Source organism: Biomphalaria glabrata, chromosome 1 (genome assembly GCF_947242115.1).
Source record: "Biomphalaria glabrata chromosome 1, xgBioGlab47.1, whole genome shotgun sequence".
NCBI lineage: Eukaryota > Metazoa > Mollusca > Gastropoda > Planorbidae > Biomphalaria > Biomphalaria glabrata.
In genome coordinates this window covers 86,534,623-86,551,742 of record NC_074711.1, presented here as the reverse complement: position 1 = coordinate 86,551,742, position 17,120 = coordinate 86,534,623, and the positions used below count along the sequence as shown (strand labels likewise).

Below are 17,120 nucleotides of genomic sequence, written 5' to 3'. Positions count from 1 at the left end.
ATGAGGTAAGACACGAGGTCTATCTATAATTCATCAAACTCGACCAGGGCCTTGACCACAGCTTCCCCTCTCCCCTACCCACCCACCCACCACAACCCAATCGTCGGGCGGCCCTTATAAAATTATTCCCCACACACATAACTGCTTTTGACGTTGTCAGTCGTCAGTGACAACTGAACACAACAAACAACGAAAGAGAGAAAAACATTTTCTAAAGTAAACTCTTCACCGACACAGCCCCGCCCCATCTCGCTTTTTTTTTTGAAATGCGTTCAATAATAATTGAAGTATTCAACACTAAAAATTCACTTTTTTTTTCCCCCGACTGTTTATTGCAGTGAGGAAAGGCTCCATTCGTTACTCCCAGTCAAGCCGGACCGAACACTGTCAAAAATCAATACAACACTTCCCCAAGCATATAAAAAAAAAAGGTGGCCACGGAACGACTATCATATAAGAATATTTATCTATTCATATCTCTTATTTCTACACATTTTAAATGTTCAATTAAAAAATCGATCAACCTGGCGATAGGAGGGGCCGGCTGGAGTTAGTACATCTAGAGGTGTGCGCTTTGAACTGATGGGCGCCATCAAAGAGACACGGGTTACCCATACAATCGTAAAGACAAAGTCTTGAAAAGCATTACAGAACGAACTCTTTAATAGTTCACTTTTCCATGACCCCCCCTCCCCAACCGCCATTTTTTCCCCCAATATTCTGGAAGTCAGAAGACTATTTGTCTTTATTACGATTTGATGACTGCATTGACGCAATAATTAGATCTACGTCTCTGGGCAAGGGGAGAGTACTTGAATAATTGTGTATCATCTCGGAAAAACCAGCATGTGACTAGTGCAACAAGTACCGAAAGTACGATACACTCACCGGCATAGTCAGCTTACAAGTCATTCTAGACACATTTGTTGATGTGATTCTGGTTTTCAGTAGGAAATCAATGTTGTTACAGTTGAATAAACCACAAACCACTTCAGGCTAAAAGTCAAAGTGCGTTTTGTAGATAGCGAGGCCCAACTGCACACTTATGCATACATTATTCTAAGTGTATGCTTACGTATGCGCATAGAGGCTCTAAATTATAGTTAGTCATCAATTTCTTTTCATTCTACTTGGTCATGTTTGTTAAAATGTTTTACATGTTTCGGATGTTCCTTCAGAGTTGAAGATAATTACTTCCTAGTCCAAACCTCCCGCAGGACGACGGGGGATGGGAGCGGGCAGGGTTTGAACCCTCGACCATCGATAAATGTGAACGACAGTCCAGCGCGCAAACCGCACGACCAGGCAGCCATCCAGGTCATAAACGCCTAGACTTAAAAACTAGAACTTTGTTAACAAGAGCCGCGGTGGCTGAGTGGTTGGAATGCTGGTGAAGACTGGGATTTTCAATTTCGGGATCTTTAGGGCGCCTCTGAGTCCACCCAGCTCTTAATAGGTACCTGACATTAGTTGGGGATAAGTAAAGGCGGTTGGCCGTTGTGCTGGCCACATGACACCCACGTCAACCGTGGCCTACTGAAACAGGTGACTTTTACATCATCTGCCCTAAGGATCGCAAGGTCTGAAAGGGGGAAATTTACTTTGACTATACTAGCTCAACACACGTTTTTTAAATCATATGCACAAACGACGCGCCTGCGTGAGTAGGCGTAAGACATAAACAGAGAGAGAGAGAAAAAAAAAAGGGGGTGGATAAAGAGCTGGAGAGACATGGAAAGAAAACTAAGACCTAGAGAGATAAGTGGACGGGAAAAGAGGAGACAGGAAGGAGAGACAGGACGACAGTGGAAAGAGAGAAAGACAAAAAAAGCTAAAAAAAATTCCCGGTACACAATCAACTTTGGTCTAAAACGTACAAAGGAGACACTTCCACAGGATTGTTCTTAATCACGCGGGTCTTATTCTTTGTGTAATGTAAACACTCCTGGAGTCGGTATGTACAAGAATATTAGTTATCTGAGCCCTCTGTGTCCCAATCCAGGACGACAGCACAAGTGGTCTCGAGCTGACACCATAAACAATAACACCAAACTGTTCCTGCGACAGAATTCAATCAATAGGAATCAAGAGAGCAACAGGTTGAAAGGGCTCGCAACGAGAACACAGGAAAATCGCACCTGTGGTCAAACAATCCAACAGTCACCATCTGGATGGAAGGGGGGGGGGGGTTGAAGCACATGCGTAGGGTGTGCGATAATAACTCGGTGCAGTGCGCAGACAGAGCTGTATATCAAGAATCAAATTTGACTGACAGCGTCTCAAGTCACGTGCTAACGCGAGTTCAAGCGTATGGATAGATCTATGTGCTACGCTTCAAATACCAGAGAGAAAGAGAAACAGATTTGCATGGCTAACGTTTTAATTAGATAACACTGTAAAGAGAAGTTACACTTTAAGTGCGCCAGGATAACTTTAGCATAGACAATAGAATCAAAATATGGATAAGACGGCGAGAGTATAACCCTTGGCTTCTAGGGGTTTCGGTGACAGACCTTAAGAAAAAGAATACAACTGACGGAGACAGAAATGGTCTACATCAGTGATACCTAAACTACGACTTGCAGACCATATCCGCACCCCCCCCCCTTCCCTTCTGAAACAGCTTGTCCACAGCAACCAATGAAGCCTCAAAGGCTCGAGCCAACTCGACTTTTTCGCAGCTCTTGACACGCGTGGTGGAAATGATACGGCCTTCCAGGTTGTGTCGCACAGAGCTACACGCTCAGAGAAAGGAGATTGAATCGTAACACACGGAAAGATAATGATGCCCCAACCGTTGTACACGAGACACTGAAAGAACAGGTCAAGGTTGGGGAAAGCTGATGAGCTGCATTAAGCTGCACCACACTTCGCAAGTGATCCTGCTTGATACGAGAAGAAAGACAAAAAGATACAACATTCTACAGTTCACGTACCAGTAGCGTAGCTAGAGATCCGAAAGGGTGGGGGGGGGGGGGGGCTTGACCTCTTCCAGGGGCCCCTGCAATTTGACATTCGACATTATGACACGAGATAATGGCGCAATATTTAATGCAAATAACAAATTTGGCCTCCCCCCCCTCCCAAGTGGAGACCCGGGGGATTTTAAAAATCGGACCACCCCTCCCACCCCCCCCCCCCACTCTATCTACGCCACTGTCACGTACATCGGTGCGGACATTAGCTGTACTCTTATGACAACTTGGAAGCGACACAAAAGGAATCGAACAGCCCTCCCTATAGATCCACCATTTAAATCTATGACAAAACACAAATACACATCGTGACTGACCAATCAATCAATGTTGGGTCGCGATGATCGGTTTCCCCCCTTTGAAAAACATCCACACACACACACACACACGCAGGTAATAAATATTGAACAGGTTGAAAAAAAATAAGAGTGAGGAAGCTGATCCGCGATTAGACAGAACAAGACAGTGTTTGCTTTTGTGACTGGAAAACTGAAGCTTTTTTATTTTTATCATCATAAAGCATTCGCTCACATCTAGACCCATTTTTATGTATATAAAGTGAACTACCAGTCAAAAGAATATAACAGTTTGCCTATTTCGAAATGTTTTTTGTAAAAAAAAAAAAAAAAAAAAAAACACCAAGAAACTTAATAATGGTTACCACACACACACATACACAAAATACGGACATAGTCTTTTCCTGACCATTACCCAGGAATGCTTTGTTGGTGTCTTTGAAACAGACCAAATCTCCAACAAAAAACAAAAATGGGACTTGGATGGTTAAAATTGGATAATGTAAAATGATGTGAAAAGATGTACAGCACATAGAGACCCATTGCTGACTGCATTAGCGGCTCATCATTTAGTTTGGTTGCAAGAAGACATTTATTGCTCGTGAAAAGTAAAAATACTACTTTTACTTTACAAAACTTGCCCATCACACAGTGGCCCAAAGCGCGGATGTTGGTTTTTTTCGCTCATGTTGACATATTTCCTATCACAAACACGCGCTCAAGTAGCTCATTTCATTTGAAGAGAACAAAAAAAAAACGGAACTTGGTATCAACAATGACCTGCATTTCTGTAAACATTCACAATTGTGATAACAAATTCTTTCCACTCGGAATATATATCGATCTGCCCAGAGCCGTATGTGGAGCACAAAAATTCCCAAGTGGGAAAATGGAGGGGGGGGGGGCGGGGGGCGAGTGGGACACCGGAGGGCGAGAGAGGGAGGCCGAAGACCTGGTCTCCACAATGCACTCATAAAATTTCCACTTGGGCGACGTCGTAAAACAATGCGAATTTGATTGATTTCCCTTCTGTTTGAAAAGAGGAGAGGAAGAGAGAAGAAGAAAACAATGACAGCAAAAAAAAAAAAAGAAAAGAAGTGGAAAGAGTTGGGAGGGACTGAGGTGGAGGCAGGGTTTATTCCCCCCTCCCCCCTTTCTCTCCTGTGCTGGGCAAAAGACGCTGCCCTATTGAATAATTGACAAACATACACATTGTGTCCAGCCAGTGATAAAAGGGGGTAACATGGGCGATCCGACAGTCACCGAAGGGGGACCCAAGGGTGGAGCATATGAGACGAGGCAGCAACGCGAAGAGAATGGCTAGAACCCAACCCCACCACAGAAAAAAGTTCAGTCGTTTGGAAACGTCTAAGTTAGTTAACTGGTTCACGCCATGATCTTCCTCTACTGACCCAACAAAAAAAAAAAGGCTTATGGGATTACAAAAGACCACTGGCCAATACACTCTTAACCAGTGACCTGTTGGGAGAGTAGAGTGAAAAGAGAGTGGAATCCAAAGTTTGAAGATATGAATACAGATGAAGGAATGGTTTATTATTATCAGTTGGAGAAAGAAACCAACAAACAGTAGAAAGTACTGACTGCATGACAGGGCCACGGACACGGCATAGAGTGGGGCTTGCAGTAGAATACAATATAACAAACAAAACAAAAAATAAAACAGAAAAGAAACCGGGGGGGGGGGGGGGGAAATGGCAGGCCCATCGATTGTGTGTGATGTCATAGACATTAAAAGCTGTATAGCAGCAAGTAGTGTTTCAATTATCTCTTGAGTGGCAGCGGGAGACAGAATGCTTACTGCTGTTCTATTCAGACCTGGCTTGTGACACACAGACGCGCACACCCACCACACACAGAGAGAGAGAGATTGTTTTGATAACAACCTATGTCGATCAACTTCCACATTCACTCTATCCAAACTTAGATCTAGATTTACCACCAAACTGATCAGTACAGAAACTGTATTCGAGCTCCTGTACTTCTGTATGTGATGCTTCTTCAGTTCAACATTATGTTTCCGCGCAAACATCTAATTTAGAGCTAAGTACATCAGTCACTTAATGCTACACAATGTTTTAACATAGAACAATGTAAAACCGTGGCCTGTGTTGAATCAAAGTTAGTCCAGTTGCAATAATGAAGATCGTTCTCTGCAGTGTCTAAGCCACATCTCAGCAGAACCTAATTCGGTCAACCAAACATTTCTCTATCACGAAACCAACAGCCACTAACCCGATCAGTGCCAAATGTTCCCGGTAAGACGAGAATTAGCCAACTATTTACCAAGAACAAGAACGAAATATCCCAAGACTACAAGAATAATCTGGAGCAATAGTGCTGATGGTCATCCAGCAGTGAGGTCAATGCAATAATGTTATAAGAACAATTTATTTTCAATATAAGGAGTAAGTATACAGACTGCCATTAAAACACTTGGAATTAAGGTAAAGTCTTGCCTACAGGACAGTGCAAGGGCGAGCAATTTGACGCTTGATGTCAAACGTATCCACAATGGATTGATTTTGGAGCGCGTGTTAATTTCGCAGAAAAGACAAGCTTATGAGCGCGTGTTAGGAAATCGAATCTGGGTGTAAAATAAATACTCATGGAAATATCATATGACCAAATCTACGACAAAAAGTGATGATGATAACTGAATGGAACTTGAAATGGAACTGGTTCATACAGATCTGCATATTACGGCACCAAACGCACACAAGACTTTCTAAAACTTTCTCTCTCACACTCGGTGACACTAACGTTGCATGCACTTTTTTTTCAGCTCCACCTAAAAACAAACTAACAACACTACAACAACAACAAAAAAATGTCAAAGGCTAATTTCGCTCAGTAATGCCGTTAGCCAGGCTGTAATAGAATCTAATGACATCTAATGTCAGCTACCTACGTCCTACAAAAACATCTTGAAGGGAGATTTTAAAAAAAACCAACTAAGTGGAGACAGAGACGCTCAATAAGTTCGTGATGCCAGTTGAACTAATAGTTGGGAGGGGAGACCAGAGTGGAAACAAAAAGACCAAAGTAACCCAATACACTTTTTTTGTTGTTGTTGGACTGCATTTAGTCATTAACATGTTATTATTGTCGTTAAGTCGTCTCCAGAGATCATTGCCAATCATTTCCTTGTTCATGATAATTAGCGGAAAGCGGAGATATTCGCGGTTGACAGAACCGGAACAAATTACAAAAAAAAAAAAAAATGTACTCAGGTACTCGTTGTTCTATCAATGTAGATCATCGTTGTCTGTGTAGCGTGATACATTTGTGTACAACCCAAGGGTGGTACTATACAACGCTCTAGATCAAAATTTACAAAAAAAGTGCAATATCATTAGGCAACGAAAAAAAAATATTGGTCGACTTCTTTTAAGTGACTTCGTTCAGCTGTTTTTAATGAATAGAATAAATACTAGGAAATCAGATTCACCTAGGCAGGGTTGTCGCCGTCATATTTATTATCATTATGTTACGGTAAAGTTGCAGCGACTATCTAGACCTAGACTTCCACACTATTTTGTTTTCAATGACTAGAAAACCTTCAAAATTGAACGATTTTGTTACTATTAAAATACCCAGCACTGACTGGCGGCAAATCTCAACAGTCCACTAAGTTCTGGTTTTAAGTTTTTTAATCTTAAAAGCATTTCGAAACTTTGATTTTTTTTTATTGTAAAACAGTTCTTATAACTCATTGCTCATTTCAATAGGTCGGGGGGGGGCAAGGGGCTAACAGTTTCTTTTTTAACTTTACTTATGTTCAAAACAAACAGAAGTGCCCATAAAACAATTCCGAGCTGATTCAGGCAACCAAACTATGGAGGATAACTGGTAGGTCAAATCTATGCATATTTTCAAGAGCTGTATTAATTTGATTGATCTTTATGTAGACATTAAGCTTGTTACATATGCATTTCCATCTTATGTATAGTTCAGATATACCCATTCCTGGACTACTGTAAACTAGAACCACAAAGGGAAAAAAAAGGGAGGCCTAGCTCTTGTTCTATGCACCTGTAGTATTGAACAGACTTCCTGACAGTCTCGATGTGGAGGTTCTCTGCCGCCCAGCTCCCGGACTGTATGAAGGGATCAGCCACTCGGCTCACAATGTGTGTAATAATCTCAGGGACATTAAATCAAGACAAGCTCTAGGACAGCACTGACAACCCAAATCACATTATTCATGACAGGGCCCAGTTCACACCCACCCACACAACAGCCCTCCCCATCGGAATAGGCGGGGGGGGGGGGGGGGCCCAACAAACCAAAAAAAAAAAAAAGGGTATATTTAACATAGGCATCCGCTATGTCCATAGAACGAGTAAACAATGTAAAGGGCAAACGGTGATAATCAAAATTTTAACAATTATGATTAATACTCGTTTTAAATAAGAGTTTTAAAAATCATCATTAATAATTAGCTTCGCCTTCTGACCACTGGTCAAAAAGGAAAGATACCGAGTAAAGCCGTCAGCTGAAGTTATCTGCTGTCAGCAATGACCTCCGACCCACAGAAGAACACTTCTGATATCACCATCTTCAACTATCAAGTTGTTTTTTTTTTAAAAAAAGGTTAACAAAGCCATAAATGTGAACGAGCTTATAACATTTGGGACTTGGCCCGTACAGTAGGGCCATCACCTGCAAGTGTGATTCAAGTGCTCTGTACTGACTAGGTTAGAGGCGTCCAGCAGCCCAACATCAAGGGGGAAGTCCTCGTGTCACCGATACTCCCCTAGAGACAACTTATGATATGCAGTGTTAGCTCACGATTCAATCGAATTTCTCCAGACAATAACCATTATTTTACACACCCTCCTTCCCACCCCCAGCGCTCTCCCCTATTCAACTTGTTTTTTTTTTATTTCATTAACTTCACACAAACTCTGTCCACCGACCCACCCCCACTTATCCGAATCCCCATCGGTATAATTATTAGAGGAGAGCTCAAACTCGCCTCATTCGCTCCCCCCCCCTCCTCCCGTCCCTTGCGCCCTCTTGCTAGCCTCATCATCTACTACTAGCGACATAAGCCAAGCCATTCCTCAACCAGAGGAGCTCCCAGGGGTTCTGGTTCAACACACTGACATACCTCCAAGTCACTAACACAGCTATTGATTTCACGCTCTGGAAAGGAGAAAATGGGAAGTTGGTGGAGGCGATCGCCCGCTAAACAATTGCTTGGTCCGTACCAACCTCAATATTAAGTCATTCCAAGTGTAATTCTTACATTAAAGCAAGAGAAACTGTATCAGCCCCCTTTTTTTTTTAAAGTAACAACAAAACCAGTGATCCAAGCTCACTGTGGGCAGCACAACTGACTTTTCTATTATAACACTATCTCAACGGTACATTAAATATTACAGTAAAATAGAAAATAAGAAAACTTTGATTACTGTGATATTATTTTCAGACAAACATCACATTTGAAATGTCAAAGCCATTTCACCTCTACTCTAACTATTTTTTTCTCCCCCTCATAAATATCTGTTCCTTGAAACTATAAAATTAATAATGTCTGGACATATAGAGCACTACAACCTTAACAAAAGCATATACACAACGGAGGTTTCAAAAGGGGGGGGGGGGGGAAGAGATTTTAAAGATTGCAGCCTGATAGAACCGGACTTCGCTCTAAAGATTTAACATCCCTGATAATTTAATTGCCAGCACAGATCAATCAAGTTATGGGACATGCAAATAGCATATTTCCTAAATTACATTTCATTCCTCAGTTTAAATTTCCATAAACGCGAGCCTCCTCCGCTCTTCCCCCCGCCTCGGAATGATAACGATATTATTTAACAAGAGAGAAGGTGGTAAGCGACATGAATGGGACAAGGGACATAATCCAATCTATTTTCATTAACTGTCTTCAAAGGGAGGCAATGAATGGCCGTTTGAATACTCAATATTTAGAATTTTTAACGTGTTTTTTTTCTTTATAACCTTTTTCGTCCTATCGGTTGAAAAGCTTCCAGAGGACACAACAAAAAATATGTTTTTGCACTGAATTAAAATAATTCTGCATTTCATCTTCGGATTGAACAAAAGTTGTTTTTAAGTGCTTTCATATATGGATAGCATCCAGGGTGAATTCGATGTCTCCAGTATCGATTGGTCCCTAACTGAAGGAATGAATACAAGTTTCATGATTCCGGTTGCTCAAAGAGAAAAAAAAAAAAAAAACAGAACATTCTACAAAAGAAAAAAAAAAATTAAAACTCCAGAACACGCTAATGGAAAAAAAAAAGAGCACATTAAGTCTGTTCCAGTGTGTGAGAGAGAACACGCAAACAGGAAACATTGAAAGTAAAGGATATGCCAGGCATTGTATTAGTTCAAGTATAATAAGAGCCCAACCAAAGCTGTGTCACAACGAGCTGCTTAAAGGTTTCAAAGAATGGAGTGGGAAAAAAAAAAGGGGGGGGGGAATTTCTAGAAAGGTCTTTAATCAGAGCTCCGGCTAATTGTGTACGACCAAAGTGAATGATCTTTCACAGTCACATCTTGTTTAGGATTTCTACTCTACCAATGTCATCATCTCTAGTAGTTTGGTGGCTCGGGTTATCACAAAGCAAGCTTGATATATAGGTCAGGCTTACACGTTCATTAAAGTGGGACAGAGTATGTACATCTCAAAATTAGGACTCGAGGAAATAATAGTCATTAAAATTGTATTTCTGAATGGTGGTGAGACTGTTGGTACTGGTGGTACACACTAAAAAGAGTCAACAAGGTGTTGACACACATCCTGATCTAAAAAGATTGTTTGAACATAGAACCTAAAGTTTGATGCGACAGGAAACAGACAAGGATGGTTAAAAACTACGCCAGGAAGTCGGCAACAAGAAGTTTGCAAAAAACTGTTCAATTGTCTCTTTGATTGAAACGGCTATTTGTGATAAAGATGTTCGCATAAATAATAAGTATTGACACGTGACATATACTCTTGTGAAGTGTCAATAGTCATTATTTTTGCAAACATGTGAAAAACATTAAACCAACTGTGTGTGTGTGTGACTTTGATGGAAGTATGGGAGACGTTGATTTAATCAACAAAGAAGACAAAACGATTCCATGACGAAACAATCATCACACATGCAACAGACACACAAAACACACACGCCCTGTCTGTGTGTATCAAAGTGTGTCAATAGATTTCGAATGTGGACGAGATTACAGCTGGATGTTGAAGTATATTTCAAAAGATACATCTGCGTTACTATCAAAGACTGGAAGGTAAAGAAGTGATTGGTCAGGAAGATAGACCTATCTTGTGGTAGATTGGTGTTAAAGACTACTCATCACGCACACACACACTGAACTTACCTTTCCCATGACCATTCTTTTGTTGAGGGCGGCCAACGCAGCTGCCGCCGAGCTACCATCTATAAATTCTACAAAGGCATAGGGGTCGTTACCGGGCTGAAATGGACAATTAAAAACAATGTCAGTTTTAACACAATCATTTGGGAATTGGGGGGTATGTGCATAGTCACTTGGGGCCACTTACATGCTAGTCACAATTATAACAGCACTTTTTTTTGTTGGTGTATTTTCCAATGGCTTTTAATCGAAGGTACTTATTAAAAGAAAAAAACACAACAACATTCCTACAGTGTGCTAAGAGAGTATGTAGTTTTATGAACACACGAAAAATGTAATAGGCAATACAAAAGTTGCAATGTAATCTGTATATAGAAAACAAAATGGAAGCCCCGGTCACGAAACCTCCATTAAGACATACCATTTGGTGTCAACAATTTATCGTTTATTTTTAACTGTTTTAACAATCTCAATATCCAAAGGAGAGGGGAGGGGGTCAACAATTTATCGTTTATTTTAAACTGTTTTAACAATCTCACTATCCAAAGGAGAGGGGAGGGGGGTCAACATTTTATCGTTTATTTTTAACTGTTTTAACAATCTCAATATCCAAAGGAGAGGGGAGGGGGTCAACAATTTATCGTTTATTTTTAACTGTTTTAACAATCTCAATATCCAAAGGAGAGGAGAAGGGGCCAAATATTTTATCTCCACTTGAAATGATTGTAAATATCTTACTTATAATTGTAGACCTACGAACCAGAGCAATCAAATATAAACTAACACCAAGTTGAACTTCAGTTTCCCTACGCTAGCACTGAAAATATTTCCTAAACATCCATACTGATTACAGATTATGAAAGGAATCAACGGTTGTTCAACTAAGACAGCTATGCTTCTGTCACAATGTCAACGAGTTGACAAACTTTAATGAGCTTGATCAACTCGGTCAACTTTACAGTAAACAAAAACAAAACAAAAAAAAACAACCTTGTAAAAAACTGAGAAAAAGACAAAAGGCCTTCCTTTGAGTTTCATACATAACATACAAAGTATCAAACAATATGAAATTGCATAGGGGACAAAAATCGTGTTTTTATTTTGCGTTTACTTTCCCTACTTTTGGTTTAAGTACTTTCCTTAATACCACATTCAGGAAGTTATGTCCCATCTGGGAAGTTGAGACTTAAGAGACTCACAAGGGATGATTCTCTGAGACAACACTTTGTATCAGAGGAAATCTAAAACCAGCAATTAAAAATGTATCACCGCGATTTTGTACTTTTTAAAAATAAAATCGTGCAATAGGTTCATTCATAATTATCATTCTCAATGTAGCTTGTGTACAATTAAGCTTATCTCAAAACAACATTTAAAAAAATGGTCTGATTGTATTTGTTACCGTGGGAGATAGGTCGGTGCCTTGTTGCTATTTTGAATACTGAAGGTCGGTGTAACAGCATCAAGCTTAACCATCAAGTTATATTATTTTAAGTTTAGTTTGAGCAAAATGGATACCGGTAGTAATGGACAGTGAAAGAACCACACAGTTATATATATATATATATATATATATATATATATATATATATATATATATATATATATATATATATATATATATATATATATTTATATCATAGTGAAACAAAAGATACTTGTGTTTTAATTACAATTCTTGGGATGACTAAAGCTATTTTTAGTTTGTTCCAACTGTGTTATTCTAAGCCACCTAGTTTGACACAGCTATCGAACGCATCTAATGCTAGAGCTTCCCATTCGTGTAGCCCTCATTAGCACATCGTTTCTCAAAGCACACTGGGGCCTTTCATCAATGGCTATCAAAACACCAGGTACAATAACTTAATTACTCAACACCGAGCTGCACCATTGTTACATCTTCCAGGTCGGCTTGGTAGAAAGACAAGCCAAAGAAGATGAAAGAGGAACATTTCTAACAATACGCTGTCTCGTAGCTTTGTATGCAGTCTCGTAGCTTTGTATGCTGTCTCGTAGCTTTGTATGCAGTCTCGTAGCTTTGTATGCTGTCTCGTAGCTTTGTATGCAGTCTCGTAGCTTTGTATGCAGTCTCGTAGCTTTGTATGCTGTCTCGTAGCTTTGTATGCTGTCTCGTAGCTTTGTATGCTCTTATAAATTACACAAGTTCTTTCAACATCACCATCACGTCCTACTTATACCCAGGTCTTCACCAAACCCGAATTTGAGAAATTAACATTCGCGTAAAACTTTTCCAGTAAAGTTGTGGCCAGTATGCTAACCGAATAGGCAAAGGTGTAATCATCATCAAAGTCAATTTGAGTGAGGGCTTGAGAGGTTCAAATCTTCTCTTGCAAAAGCCCTGTTGGCTAGGGTGTAATGGAAAGTTGTTTTTAATTGGATGAAAAGAATAAACTATATTGAAAGTTACGCTAGACAACTGCCTGACAGTACATTCGGGCAAGTTAGCATTTAGCTTTTAAAGGTGAATCGATCAACTCTGCAAACATTGGGTGCTATATGAATAATGTAAGGAAAGTTCAAATAGCTGGTATTGACGCGATAACATTTGCCAGTCGTGCCCGCCATTGGGCTTTTAACAAAACGAGCCTCCGCACCAGCGAACGCGCGCACCCTCACAAAGAGTAAATGAGTTAAACAAGCCCAGGTACCAGATGGTGAGAGATCTAATGAGTTGTCAACACGACATTGAGGCACAGATTTGTGCGGTCCCAAGATCACAAGGTGTGGATAGTGACCACTCAACAACGAACACGTGTACATACAATAAAAATTATAAAAAAAAACACACTAATATTAGAATGCAATATCCCAAGGATCAACTAGCTGCCTTACCCGTCAAGATACGGGACAAACGTTTTCCAACAAATCTGAGTGATTTGACTCATGACACAGCTCCAGGCGCTAGCAGGGTGGTCGAGAGAATACGCTCTTAACCTATTCACACCTGGCACATACTCTTGCTTCTCTCGCTTACGTTTTCTTGTTTTACGCCTTAAGCGTTTTACTAAAAAATCAGTCAAATTGTGAACGTTTTTTTGTTGCTGTTGTTTTTTTTTGCTCTGTAGAAATGTCATTTTCATTCTTGTATTTCCGTTTCATTCTAAGTTTCCTTCTATCATGTGTGTACGTGAAAGTGTGTGTGTGTGCGCGCACGTGAAAGTGTGTGTGTGTGCACGTGAAAGTGTGTGTGTGCACGTGAAAGTGTGTATGTGTACGTGAAAGTATGTGTGTATGTGTGCACGTGAAAAAGAGTGTAAATATGTGTACGTGAAAGTGTGTGCACGTGAAAGTGTGTGTGTGTGTGCACGTGAAAGTGTGTGTGTGCACGTGAAAGTATGTGTGTATGTGTGCACGTGAAAAAGAGTGTGTATATGTGTACGAGAAAGTGTGTGTATGTGAAAGTGTGTGTGTGTGCACGTGAAAGTGTGTGTGTATGTGCACGTGAATGTGTGTGTGTGTGTGTGTGCACGTGAAAGTGTGTGTGTGTGCACGTGAAAGTGTGTGTGTGCACGTGAAAGTATGTGTGTATGTGTGCACGTGAAAAAGAGTGTGTATATGTGTACGAGAAAGTGTGTGTATGTGAAAGTGTGTGTGTGTGCACGTGAAAGTGTGTGTGTATGTGCACGTGAATGTGTGTGTGTGTGTGCACGTGAAAGTGAGTGTGTGCACGTGAAAGTGTGCATGTGCACGTGAAAGTATGTGTGTATAATTGCACGTGAAAAAGAGTGTTTATATGTGTACGTGAAAGTGTCTATGTGAAAGCGTGTGTGTGCGCACGTGAAAGTGTGTGTGTGTGTACGTGAAAGTGTGTGTGTGCACGTGAAAGTGTGTGTGTGCACGTGAAAGTGTGTATGTGTACGTGAAAGTGTGTGTATGTGAAAGCGTGTGTGTGTGCACGTGAAAGTGTGTGTGTGTGCACGTGAAAGTGTGTGTGTGTGTGCACGTGCACGTGAAAGTGTGTTTGTGTACGTGAAAGTATGTGTGTATGTGTGCACGTGAAAAAGAGTGTGTATATGTGTACGAGAAAGTGTGTGTATGTGAAAGCGTGTGTGTGTGCACGTGAAAGTGTGTGTGTGTGTGCACGTGAAAGTGTGTGTGTGTGTGTGCACGTGAAAGTGTGTGTGTGTGTGTGTGCACGTGAAAGTGTGTGTGTGCACGTGAAAGTGTGTATGTGTACGTGAAAGTATGTGTGTATGTGTGCACGTGAAAAAGAGTGTGTATATGTGTACGTGAAAGTGTGTGTATGTGAAAGCGTGTGTGTGTGCACGTGAAAGTGTGTGTGTGTGCACGTGAAAGTGTGTGTGTGTGCACGTGAATGTGTGTGTGTGTACGTGAAAGAGTGTGTGTGTGTACACGTGAATGTGTGTGTATGGTCACGTGGGTGTAAAGGGGGAAAGAAATGTTTGTCAAGATAACAAGAATTACTAGTTACTAATCAGTTGTAATGCATTGGAAATAAATACAATTGCAATAGTGTTGTTTTCTTCTTCTTTGTCTGTGTTGTTATTTAAAAGAAAAGAAACGTTTCTTGCGCTATCAATTATCCAATAATTTATCTTGTACAGAACTACAATCTGTAATAACATTTATTTTGGAGTGAAATTTATTTTGTGATAATAGTGATTCTACCCCCATGTAGTCATTACATCATTTGTTGAGAGATATCAATAATCTTGCGGTTGTTGTATCAGCATTGCAATATTTATCTATATGATAATATTTATCTTGCAATATCTAACTAGTTATAATTTCCTTTATCCAGTGATTATATCATTTATGGAAACAATTTACACATTCTTGTGATATATTTTTGTTTTGTCATTTTTCTAGCGATTGTATCGTGTACAAAATATCAAAATTAAAGCGTGATGCTATCTATATTGTGACCATCTTATAAGAATCACGTCTAGGTTGTGTTTCTTTTAGAGATGATCGAGTGATGCTAAGTATCTTATAGGATCTTGTTTCACTCATTTGTTAGCTTTGAATTCAATTAAAAAACTTAAGATTTTCCCCTTATGCTAGACTTTGGTTTGACTTCATTGAGTAGTTGCTTATTCGCTAAAAACCCATCATCATAAAGAGCTGCTATCAAAGAGCATGCTCATTGTACTCTGGTCTACATGACTTAAGTGAGCCATCCTACAGTTTAAACCTAATAACAAAAAAAAAAAAGGGGGGGGGGGGAGAGGAGAGTAGTACATTACTTTCATTTATGTCAGTTGCAGGCTTAGCGTAAAATAAAATGAGAAATTTCCAAATCATATCAAAAATTGAGATGCATTCAATAGAGGGTCAAATCATGGTATTCAAGAGTTGCATGTACCAGTTAAACAGAGTTATCATATATGATTTGGCAACTGGCATCACTTGAAACAATCAATATAGTTTGGAATAGAAAACTAGTTTTTCAAACTGTTACACGGCCAGGCTGAGCCAGAACTTTCTGTTTTGTTTCATTCTTTCATTTAGAAGACAAAAGTGGAGACAAATTATGGGATTTTCGCCTGACATTATGCTCAAATTGACATTTTCAAGAAATGGCAAGAATCCTCTTGTGCGAGGGGGGGGGGGGGGAGGACGCTGCACCACGTGAGCGGCCACCGAGCATGCCAGAACTCCAACACAAGTAAACAAAATTTGTCCTTGTACACACACCCCCACACCCTCTCGATAGGCTCAGGGCGCCCTGTAAGCATAGGGATTCGTTTTGTTTGGGTGCTGCTGATGCTAGTGTCTCAACACGTAAAACACTACGAGACACAACAAACACACCACAATAAAGGACCGGGGGGGGGGGGGGGAATCGATCATGCAATATAATTGATAAATACAGTGTCGCCAGAGTATACTTACATAATACAGACTGTAAGGGACCTCAGGAGTTGTATAGATGTACGCAGGTCTGTACTCCATGGAAATAGATGGCTACTGTTTCTAAAGATGTATCACAGTTAATCCACTATAAACAAAGTATGTATCACAAACTAGTGGGCGAAACCTTGATGGGGGACCGACAACTGTTCTCACCGCGACTCCACTACACAAGAAAAAAAAGGGGGGAGGGTTTGTGGGGGGTATGACAGCGATCGCTTGAAATGCACACACACAAATAGAGCGAGAGGAAGTAATGCCGTGAGTAGTACACTCGATGGTTTAAGTGTGAGTTAAATGAGCCTATATGACCATACGCGCGCGCGCACAAACACAGCAGTGCACACCAGTACACATGCAACGACGACACACTTGCAACACGGGACCCAGGAACTGAAATAATAAACGGGGTGATGGGAAAAAAAAGGATGGGGGGGGGTCGTAGATTAGCAGTGGATATAACCATTGTTATTTATTTCTGATTGGCCCAAACATGGTGCTGGGGGAGGTGAGCGCGCTGATGCTGGGACAAGTTCACGTGGGTATGCCCACAGAGAGTTGATGGAAGCTAGACTAGAAGTGA

The 17,120-nt window shown here is 40.5% G+C and overlaps 1 protein-coding gene across 11 annotated transcripts in view; it reads right to left on the bottom strand.

Moving 5' to 3' along the window:
* LOC106054289 (nucleolysin TIAR-like) overlaps positions 1-17,120 on the bottom strand; it is a 118,533-nt gene that overhangs the window by 86,901 nt on the left and 14,512 nt on the right. For 9 of the 11 annotated variants that reach the window (XM_056018327.1, XM_056018328.1, XM_056018329.1 and 6 more), the window contains one exon: positions 10,646-10,741. In XM_056018327.1, the coding sequence (XP_055874302.1) occupies positions 10,646-10,741 (96 nt within the window). Of the gene's footprint in view, positions 1-10,645; positions 10,742-16,519; positions 16,704-17,120 lie in introns of all 11 variants that reach the window. The other 2 variants (XM_056018337.1, XM_056018336.1) reach the window with 1 other exon arrangement.